This window comes from Trachinotus anak, unplaced genomic scaffold, assembly GCF_046630095.1.
Source record: "Trachinotus anak isolate AG129_WGS33_773 ecotype Australia unplaced genomic scaffold, CSIRO_AGI_Tana_v1 ptg000020l, whole genome shotgun sequence".
Lineage (NCBI taxonomy): Eukaryota > Metazoa > Chordata > Actinopteri > Carangiformes > Carangidae > Trachinotus > Trachinotus anak.
Genome location: NW_027273871.1, coordinates 2,747,806 through 2,759,480, shown reverse-complemented (window position 1 = coordinate 2,759,480; position 11,675 = coordinate 2,747,806). Strand labels below are relative to the sequence as shown.

Genomic DNA, 11,675 nt, shown 5'->3' with positions numbered 1-11,675 from the left:
TACATGAATAAATGAAAAATTTCTATAAAATAAAAAAAGTTCTTTTATAGTATTTCATCTGAACACTAGCAAACTTTCTCCAAGATTTAATACCAAATTTGCCCTGTTATGAAAGTGTTGGAAAGATTTAAGCTAACTATTGACTGCTTGTGTATTTTGTGATTTATACATTTAATGTAGCGATTTAATAAGAGGAAAACGGGAACTAAAGTCCACTACCTGATGTAGATGATGTGATGTTGCACCTTGTGGTCTTATGGAACTGAATGTTTCCTTCAGTTGCTGATTAATCTTGGAAAATTTCACATTTAGAACTTTTCCAGACCCTGGTTTCATTAATTTATTGTTGAACTTAAAACACTACAGGATCACACATATTGGAGCCACACTATTTGACTGGGCGTATTGTTCTTTCATTATGATGGATTCTGCAGTCCATGCATTTATTTAAATCAATCCCACATTATCCTGGTGCTGTAAATGCTTAATATTAGAGTACCAGATTATATTGTATTAAATTATTAAAATTACAGTGCCCACTAGTTTAAGGAAATTACAAACCTCTTTTTTTCTAAAGGACCATACCATCATAGATAGATGGATATTCATTATTTATCCTGCAGGGCGATTTTAATTTATTCTATGAAAATTAAGTAAAATTAAGTAAAACCAAATTAGTACAAATTAGTGTGTACACTTGAGTCTTCACCTCAGGAATCTGAAACCCACTTGCTCACAGTTTCACAACCAACCAATTAAACATACAAGAGTCAGGATGGGGTGCTAATGGTTTTATTATTTTGATATTAAAATCAATAAACATAATCAGACTATTGTGGTTACAAGCAATGCTGTGGTACCAACTCCTGGCTGATACAACAGAGAAAGAATTATTTCAAAAGAAAAAAAAAATAAGACAGAAAGAAAAAAGAAAGAGAGAGGCACAAAAACACAACAGAGATTCAGGGCAGGTGTCCGCAGGATGTGGAGCAGCCAGAGACAAAAACTGTCAGAAGCTCTGAAACAGAATGAGCTGTTACAGTACAAACCAAAAAACATTTTTTACATTTTCATGCCTGTGCATAAAACCACCCATTGTGCCTCCAAGAAAAAAAAATACAATGTAAAAGAAAAAGAAAAAGTTAGTCAAAACAAAAGTATAAACCCAGCACGACATTTATTACACAACATAAATATAACAACTGTCAAGATATTGTATTTGAACAGGCATATATGTGAACTACAAATATAGACGTCATTGCTAAAGAGAGGATCAAGTTAGTTTCAGCAGGATACACTTTCTGCAGGTTTTGCTTCTTTATGAAATTATAATCACCAAGAGATCTATTATAGAGCACTTAGCAATGAAGTACAGCCTTCCTACTGAGACTGGTGAGAGGAACACACACAGGACTAACTACAGAAAGATCCCATGCTGTTGATCTAGTCAAATAAGTTACCATACAAGACCAGAAGCATCATAACAATGGCATGTAGCTGTGGAGCTCAGAATGACCGATACCTCCCACATCCTCTACATGTTTGGACTTGTATGGATTTCCTATAAAATCTTCTTACTGTCTGTCGTTATTATCAAAAGTGGGAAAAAAAAAGAAAAGAAACAGAACAGATGTTTCAGGATAAACATTATATTTTTGATAAGTGTCTCTCGCTCCATGTGTTTTGGCAAGTTTGGAAGGAGATGTAAATCATTACAGTGTTGGATGATGATTTGGACGTGTGTAAATATAGAAAGAGGGGTTTTGTTTTTATTACTGAGGGTGGGTTGTTGTGGTTTGCTTTAATCAGATCAGTCTGCAGAAGAGGAAATAAAACCCCTCCCCACGAATCGTTGCAGAGGAGGGTAAGGGGTCTCTGCCCACCAGCCTTTAGAGACCCTAATCTCAGGAGCTCCCTGACGAGACAACTGCAAACCAAAGCCCTTCTGAAAAAACAACAACAAAGAAAAAAAAAAAAGCACCCAGAAGGAGCGAAACATCTCTGGCGCAGTGGTGAAGTTTTCCCAGAAAAGTTGATCAAATGATCATGATCAAATTTTCAAATTTTCCCCACCAAAGTTAGCAGGCGAGCTAACTCCTAACCTAACTCCAAGGCTGTGGAGCACCTGAACCTCAGTCCAGAGTCATGACAAAAGAAGAGTTGAGTCAAGGTGAGGTTCTGTTTGCTGACTCGATGAGCCTGGTTTAGGGTTTCTACTCCCCCCTTCGGACCGCGTCAAACCTCCAATGACAGAACGCTTCATGGGATTCACAGATTACTCAGAGTCACAATGAGACTGCAGATCTGCAGCTTCTTAAACAGGCCAGGAGAACAAGAACAGAGGAAAATAACTGAAGCCAGAATGTGTAGTAATTTTAGTGATTATAACGTCTTTCAAATTATTCCAGTGACTTACATTTAAGGTTTGTTAATGGACCAATCCGGTGTTGTTTGCTATGTGTTTAAGCCAACTGATTTTTAAACAGTGTTTCAGTGTGAAGTCAGTTCTGTTTCTACACCTTTATTCTTATATCGGTGAAGCAGATACAACATGTTAATTACTGAGCTTTAGGTTTGCTGGAAGGTGGATTTCTGTAACCTTTGGACAGACACAGGCCAGCTGAGTTTATGCTAAGCTAAGCTAACTGACCGTTTGCCACTTATCTAAATTATTGTATCTCTTGATTTATTGAATTATTCATAAACCCATTTTGAACTAAGTTAAGTCTGCAAATTTTTTTTCATTATTGATTCATCCGCCGATTATTTAATTATATTACTTATTTACTATTTGTTTTGTCTATAAAATGTCAAAAATAGTGAAAAAATGCCTGTTAATTTCCCATAGCCTAAGTTGACGTCTTCAGATGTCCAACCAAAAGCCCAAAGCCTAAAGATGTTCATCGTGCCGTCACGTACGACAAAGAAAAGCATCATGAAAATGATCATTTGATTATTTTCTGTCAATTAACTAATCAAATACTAATTAATGATTGTCTTTGTTGGCATTTGCATCTCTAGATTGTACAAATTCAAGGTACATGATAAGCTAATATTACAGATGTACTATGAGTAAATCTAACAACATTTCTATGTAAAAATACGTTTTGTGGTTATTATGTACTTATTGTCAAAGTTGTAAATATTAACAAGGACAATTATGTTTCACTGTGACTGTAATTTGTGTCTGTGAATCTCATGTGAAGTCTCTGACTCGTGGCAAAGCCCACTTCAGTGGAAAAGCTATAAAGTCTACTTTAAACAAATTGTCTCCTCACATGTTAATTTACAGGACTCAACAAATAAATATCAAACAAATGGCATGAACACTGGGATCAGGGAAAAAGGCAATAAAATATAATTTAGGAAAAAAAAATTCAAACGTGCAACATTTGACAGAGTCAGAGCATAAATATCAAACCATAATATTAATAAAAAAGGTTTAAACATACAAGCAGGACAGCGGCCATATAAAGATACAACATTCATGATCTTTCAGGATCCTGACAACAAGAAGACTAGTCTACATTTATCAGCAAAGCAGCAGCAGCAGAGTTATACCTCGCTATGTCAGCATACAGCAGTGCAGCAGTCAGAAACACAAGACTGACCAGAGTCATCAACAGAAGGAATAATATGGCTAATACAGCTTTTTAACACAGCCATGTTAGCACCCAGCCACTGACAGATTAGCACCACAGTTTACCTCCATGCTCAGTTTGTCGCTTCATTCGCAACCTGCGACTCAGTGCCAACACTGACTTCAAGGAGGGTCTGGCACTTCATAATAGCAAAGTTAAGAAACGGAAAGTTCTGTTGTGTGTGTGTGTGTGTGTGTTTTTGTTTTTTTTCTTTCTCGAAAAGGTCTCAAGAGGCAGCAACACAGTGCTCCATGTCGAAACCAAAGAAGAAGAAGAAGAAGAAGAATGCTTTGTAATTAACTAGGTAAAAAGCAGGCCCGAGTCTCCCTCTGCCTCAGACACAGTGGAAGTTTGCTCTTCTCTACATGGACACACCAGCGGTGATAGCAGCAGCAGCCAATACAGAAAACACAATAACGTGGCGTAGTGGGCAGAGAAAGAGTTAAAAACAGAACCAGGTTTCCCAAAACAACATCAATTTAGTTTACAAGTTGTCATTTATGCTTTTCTTCAGTAATATTTTAAGAGGGAACACCCACCCAGAGTTAGATTTTCCGTCCAGACATGGCAAACAGCTTTTATCTGCTGTTACACGCTGATTATTAAACAAACTGTATTGATTTGGGGTTAAAACGAGGTCTTCAACTTTAGGTTTTGGGAAACCCAGCCTATTGTTTCTGTAGGGAAACCCCCTCCAAAAAGGTGCAGATTTGTGTTCTCATATATTTGATTAAGGCACCTGGTTCAGCAGGCATCATATTCAAAATATCATTTTTTTTTCCTTGTATATGTAAAAACCAAGTGCAAGGTGAGTAATGCTGTTGGTCTTGGTGCAGGAAGAAAATCAGGGGTGTGTGCGGTGGTAATAATATACTGTAAATGTGTCATGGACACTCTAAACCAAAATCTAAAGTCTCTTTGTGCTCATTCAATAGCAGCAAATATGAAATCATTCAACTTGAGAGTACAGTGAGCCCAAAAAGTCGTGCAACAACCTTGTGACAATGAATGCACTTTCTGACGATTGGCCAAATTATTTCCCAGTCTGCAAAGAACTCCAGACGTCACTTGATTCTCTCAGTTCTATGCAGGGAATCGGCATGAAAAAAAAACATCTATTCCCAATGCGTCTTTTGTCACAGACAACTTTTCAGTTTGTATTTAACTTACACAGAGAAAAATGTGGAGGGTAGTAAACGCACAGCCTCTTGAGAAGACGTTTACAAGCAACAAGGGTTCAAACAAGACAGGAAACAGGTGAAATACCTTGAAAGAAACTCAAAGCCAGACTCTCAGATCTGACATCACAGACAGCAGGAGGTGAGGTAATTTCTAATTTTGTTTTTTTTGTTTTTTTTTTTTAAATCCAATTTATCAAAAATATTTGGTAACATTTATTTTACGAATGCAGAATTTCCTAACAAGTAATGTATGTATTTTGGTTATGGTTTCAGGGAAAATAGAAACATTTCTGAAAGAACTGCTCCATCACAGCATCAACAAACAGTAAACTCAGCACTGAGATATTATTACCTCATAAATTTCTTATGGTGAACATCTTATCAACCATTATCATTCATTTGGAGTCGTGTTTCTGGCCACCTGGTGAATTCCAGTCAAATATTTGCTCTCTTTAAGCTCCGTTTTTGGTCTCCACCAACTCCTGAGGGAAATATCTGGCACTTTAGCTGCTATACACTCATATAAATAATGTACAGTGGGTTTATCTGAACTTTTCACACTGAAAACAGCCGCTTGCTGCACCTGGAGACCACGGTGATGAGAGCGAGTGGGAGTGAACCAAAACAGTGAAGTTGCTGCCATAAAACCAAAACAATGGGCTGAAAGATGCTAAAATGCATGTCGTCATTTTATTCCTTTTTTTTATACGTTGATATGAACTGGTGTGGTTTTAACGCCAAGCAAATATTCATCCCTTTTTATTTGTTGTTTAAAAAAATTTTCCTGATAAACTATTAACTGTAATTGAAACTTCTTGAAAATTATTCAAAAATAATACTGTAAAACAAAGTGTTACCAAATATTTCCTTGTTCTTTAATATGCAAATTGAATATATATCACCGTGTTGCATTTGAATTAAATGATTTTATCATGGTATAAGTATAAGTAAATTCCATTTGCGATTTAAATCAACAAAAACAGTATCCTAACGCACCAGAATATGTGTAATTATTTTGCCGTCACAGTGAATATTTTGCACCTCTCAAACTGAATAAATATCTGCCGTAAGTTTTGTGCAATGGTGTCAAATCCAAGAGTCTGGCTTTTACAAAAGAAATAATGGTACGTTTATCAATAACTATCATACAAGTCAATGATACAGAAATCACCCATCCGTTGTTGTTATGAGCAGGAATCAGAGTGAATCTGCTTCTGATTGGTCCAACAGGGATATCGTGCTATTAATTGACAGATCAGGGAAAATGATTGAGGGGGGAAAAAATCTTGTCTGATAAGTTATTAAACAATAATCAGATGGACAATGTTATTTGTGAGTGTATCTAAATGCAGATGCCAGTTTCATTCTTGGATTATTTCTCAGATATAGAAAAGTAATCAGCACCACGTGACAAACCCCAGTTGGACAACGGCTGGAAATCAGAGTCAAATCCTTCGACGGAGGAAAATGTTTTGTTTGTTTGAATACCGATTTGGAGAAAGCAGAGAATCTGTGTGAATTCTTGTGACAAGTCTGTTGGCCGTTTTTTTTCAGTTCGTGTAGAGATCATTGCACCATATTGATTGACATTGATAATTCATAACACACACGCACACGCACGCACACACACACACACAAACACACACACACACAATATTTTGTACAGAGTAAAGAATGGCGACAATAATTGGAATACATAAATATATTTTCTTTTGATTTTATATGTCATCACATATGTTAGATAGAAGAACGATATTACCCTGATTTGCTGAAGAAGAGCTTTATGGATCCACTTAGCTTTTATTGGACAAGAGTAGCACAAAGTTACACACTCTATTAGCTTAATAGTTGACTGAATAGGATTTATCAGAATCATCAGAAATAAAAAGAATAAGGAATAGTTTTACTGGCGTGGATTTTCACTCATTTCCTTGACTGTTAAAATGCCACAGAGTCTCCTGGTTTGAATGTAAAGTTGCACAGCTTGCGCCTATCATGTTAAATGTAAAAACCTGTGAGGACTCTCTCTTGAACCAGCCTTGTGATCGACAACAAAACACACGTGCTTCTCTTGTCAGCCGGCCGTCAACCAGCGGCCCTTTAACCACTGTTGACCCCCTACCAGATCTGGGCAAAATTATAGCTGAAAAAAATGCATCAAATATTGTCCCAAAGGATACAACTGAGCACAAGGGGTTCAAATTTTTGAAGCCGTTTTTCAGATATATTTCACCATGTCTGCAACTTCAATCAAGTTTGTTTTGAGCAAATCAGGCTGATTTTTGTTATTGTTGTTGTTGTTGTTGTTGTTGTTGACTGTAAAGTGGCAGAACAATGTCATAAACCTCAGGCACAACCCTTGGCAACTGACTTGTCTGCCATGTTATTGTTTTTATTTTTGTGTATGTGAAGTTATTTAAGAAGGCAATAAGTGTCCGGATTGAGTCTTCATTTGTAATTGGCTTGCCATACAGTACAGTGATATAGTAACTTCCCCCAAGGCGGCCGGGAATAACATCTTTCAAACGAGCTCTTCCTGGCCGCCCCAGGCTAAACCCCTCCTCATTAAGTCACAAGTAGAAATCAGTTTACAAATGATAACAATATAGCTCTCTGGAGAAATGTGTCTACACTGTACATCACCCTGAAGAGGAAGCCAAAGCAGAATCAGTTTTTCCATAGGAAACCTCTACTGAAGGCAAATGAATCATGACGCCAAGGGGGTCAGCATCAGGATCAATGTAGGGGCCCTGGAATCAAAACCCTCTTTTTTTTCGTTTTTTTTTTTTTTTTTTTTTTTTTTTAAGACCACAAACACACTAGTCCCCCGACCAGGAAATAGACTTATCCTGTCAAGACACTGGGCTTCTCAAAGCCTAGCAATGATACGCTCTTATACAATACCTCATATCATTACACGGCTCCAGAAACATTTAGATCTAACCCTCGTCAGGCCACACACCTATACACCCTTTTCTTGCTAGTTTGTAGACCAAGCAAAGTAAGGTAATAGACCAACCTAGCAAGTAGTTGTCAAGTACACTTGCAGCATTCACACCAGGCCTTTTAGCAGCAAATGGAAGAAAAAAATGCTTTTCTTTTTGTTTTTGTTTTTTTTCTTTTTTGGACAAAGTGCTTTTGTTTTCAAACATATAAGATATAGTATTCTATACATATATCTAACATTTAGAAGGTACATATGAACTCATAGTCTATATACAAAAATTAATCACTACTAAGAAAATAGCTATGGACGGTAGGGGAGAGCAAGTCATTAGGCTACAGCTGGACTAAGAAGTGAAATAAGAATCATGGATACTCATCGTTCTAGTTTCAGAAAAAGCACCATTTCTCCCTTTTTAGACGAAACAGAAAACAGTAAAAATATATATATGTAGCACTAGCTGTTATTCGATCACACGATACAGAAAGACCACAGCTCTGCATCACCATCATCAGACGTCTCTCTGTGAAGGAGTACGCTCTTCAGTTCAAACAAGCCTGAATTCAGCCTCGTCAAACTCTTCGTTTTTGTTACACTTCCCTGCCAACCGAGTGGATTCTGGTTGAATTTTCAAATTCCTGGGAAGGGCAGTGTTTCCTGTCAGCAGGCAGCGGGGAGGGAAGCATTCAGGCATCGTGCATTGTTAAAGGTTGGATGCGCTGCCAATTTGTAACTCTGTGTGTTTTGGTGAACAAACTTATGCTGAGGACCAAAGGCAAAGCCAGGCAGATAAAACTCAGCTGTTTCAACCTCTGAGAAAGCAATGCCTGACCCTAGATATGCAAAATTCAACCAGCCTCACGGTGGACAACGCACAGTGCTGAATCCAGAGCAGTCTGGGACAGAATCAAATGGCTTTGGCTTTCTTACAGCGTCTATGGTTCCTCATCTGCCCTCCCATCTCCCCACTGTTGTCCTCCGAGTTTCTTGCTTTCCTGGACGTGTCCCTGTCCGCGCTAAAGACAGCCTGTCCTCATTCTCTTTATAGACTAGTTTAAACTAGACCATGGCTTTGCTGCATTGTGTTTTAAATAAATCCAATCCTGATTCTCCATATTTCACTCAGCCAGCAAAGGAGACCGGACGGGTCAAGTGTCGCTTTATAGGTCGAACTATCTGATTAACTGGCTGCATTTTAAGACCTTTCTCCTCTTCTCCTCCTCACCTCCTTCTCTCCACCTGGAGCATCTGACTGATGAATACTTCCAAACCAACAGGAAAGCTAACAGGCAGCTAAGATACAAAAATATAACAAGAACTTTTTTTTTTTTTTTTTGGTTTTTCTGTTTTTCCTCTAGTTTTCTCGATGCAAGGGTAGGCTTTAGAAATGTGTCATGCTTAAAAATGAATCAATTGTCATGAAAAGTGGCATTTCACCATTGATAGATATATCATTAATGTTTCTATATACAGTACTTTAAAACACAATTCAGTTAATATTTTGATGATGAACTAGACCTCGTCTACATACAGAAATCAAACAAGTGACACAGGAACATAACATTTTGGTTATTGTTGGTGACATTTCGACAAACAAGCAATAATGTAACATAGCTTATCTACTAGTGCTCTTGGTTTTTGTCCTAGATAGAGCCATTAACACAATTAGCATGTGGATAGAGGAATCAGTTCAGGAATGAAGTGCTTCCTAAGCAACAAATTTACTGGAGAAGCCCACAGATGGGGTAAAATTTTAGATTTAAAAAAAAAAAAAAAAAAAAAAAAGTTATGAATGTTCCTTTTCTGTACAGAATTGGACCCAAGCTAATTTCACAGTTCTATGAAGTTCCCTGACCCTCCCACATTTCTTACATTCAATACGGCGTCAGGTAAGCTGTGCAAAACCTTACTTTAACTGGCTGGTCGCCGTTTCGTTGCATGTGTCTTTGGTACAAAAAACAATCAAAATATAGTGTGCAAATATCTTTTGTAACTCTAAACGAAAATATCAGGTAACCCTCCCCTGATCCCCAAAGACAGAGTACCAAAAACCACAAGTAATCTATTGCACTATATACACAGACTCTGTGGCATCACGCAACGAGAGCTTCCATTTGTTATATGTACATTCAGAATATCTTTAAACAACTGAAATACACAACAAACCCCACAGGTGTCTCCCTCCTCGCATTCACTAACAACCTCCCTCAGTGTAAAGCAGTCCTCTCCTCAGGGAGTTCTGACCAATCACCTCTTCTCGTTCAGTCCCTCTCACACACACTCACTCAGACTTACAGGAACACACACACACATAAACAAGGCACAATGAATAGAACTCTGATCAAACACTAGTATGAACACACCAAACTGTTAGCCTGGTCATCTCTACTGTACAAAAAGGGGGAGCCGGTGCCGTTTTTCACTGGGAGACACTTCTATGTACAGATTCCTATAGGAGATGGATCGCTGTTCATGTCCTCTTCATCACCGCCATTATCTTCCTCACAGTCTGCTCCCATACTGGCAAAAAAATGCCTGTTTCGCCCAGTCCAGTTATATCCAGCACAAGGCCAAAAAGCACCAAACTACATGCGCTCCCTCTCCACATGGTCAACTACCTCCTGTTGTTAAAGTCAACGTTGTCAAAATCAGCCATTAAGCTTCGTCCTGCCTGCCACAAACTTTAACCCAGCAGGATGTTTGAAATCTTAACTTTCAGTTTCTTTCAGTTTTTTGTTGAGAGCAATAATTTGCCAGGAGTTAACTCCTACATTTTTGACAATAGCAGAGCTGACTGGCAAACAGGGAATGGCATGAACATATTTTGGCCTTCAATACAAAATATTTCCTGCCACCCCATAACGCCTTGGAGCACGCTGCTTTTTTCTCCGCAGCTGCCTTGGCAACCAAAGTCGTTTTCTTCGAAGTGCTTTACTCAGTGGGTCAATTTAACATCCTGGAGTTAATTTTTGTTGCCATGTGAGGTGAATCTCTTGCCTCCTCTAGGAAATGATAACTGGAACCTTTGATGGCGTCCAACGTGTAACAGTTCTTCCTCTGTCATCACAACCTCAAACAAATTGTGTGAAAGTACTCCAGTGGTTGCACTCGTGTGACTGTCTCTGTCTCAGCCCAGGAAGCAGACCTCCAACCGAACTGACCCAACACAATACTATGTTAAACATCTCTAATAATCACCAGTGGATTTAGGACTTGCTATTAGCTATACACCTACCCATCACTTGCTTTTAGAGGCGCATTTCCCAACAGATGCTCACGATGGGTTGGGAGACAGTGACGCACTGTCTCCGCACACAGTGTGCAGAGACAGGAAGCTAGGGTGTATGCCCTACAGGTGCATGGCTATAAACAAGCACACATACATACACACAGGGAGTGGTATGTGTGTTTGTGTGACTAACAATGTGTATGTGCTCGGGGTTGGAGGGGCATGCAGAGGGGAGCATAGTTACAATGGGACAGCACGGTGGTAATGTTTAGTCCACTCCTCTCAGTGGACGGCGGCTTGTCTAGATTTTGGAGGTGGGGACTCGCAGGCCGACCAGCCCCCCAGTGGGATCGCCACGTCCTGTGTTCTCCAAGATCTTGTTGACAAAGTCGGAGGTCTGCCCAGCAACAGGTGATGCCACTGCACACAGAGACACATAAAGATACATTCAGACATAAAAAAAACCCACCTTGTTTATGTAACTTCATTTTTTCAAATACGTACAATGAGACTGTTTTTTATACAGCTACAGAAAAGATTTATTATAGTTATTCGTCTGCCTGTTTACACTAATATTAGCTGCATTAAATGTATCTGCTTTTTAATCTTGGAGCTAAGAACTTATCTGCTGTTTTCATACAAGTTTAATTTTACTCTGTTTAATCTTATTTTGAATTATA

At 38.5% G+C, this 11,675-nt stretch overlaps 1 protein-coding gene across 3 annotated transcripts in view; it reads right to left on the bottom strand.

Moving 5' to 3' along the window:
• Positions 1-776: 776 nt before the first annotated feature.
• crebrf (creb3 regulatory factor) overlaps positions 777-11,675 on the bottom strand; it is a 34,009-nt gene continuing 23,110 nt past the window's right edge. For all 3 annotated transcript variants that reach the window (XM_071505836.1, XM_071505838.1, XM_071505837.1), the window contains one exon: positions 777-11,415. In XM_071505836.1, the coding sequence (XP_071361937.1) occupies positions 11,297-11,415 (119 nt within the window). In that variant the 3' untranslated portion in view covers positions 777-11,296. The remainder of the gene's footprint in view (positions 11,416-11,675) is intronic.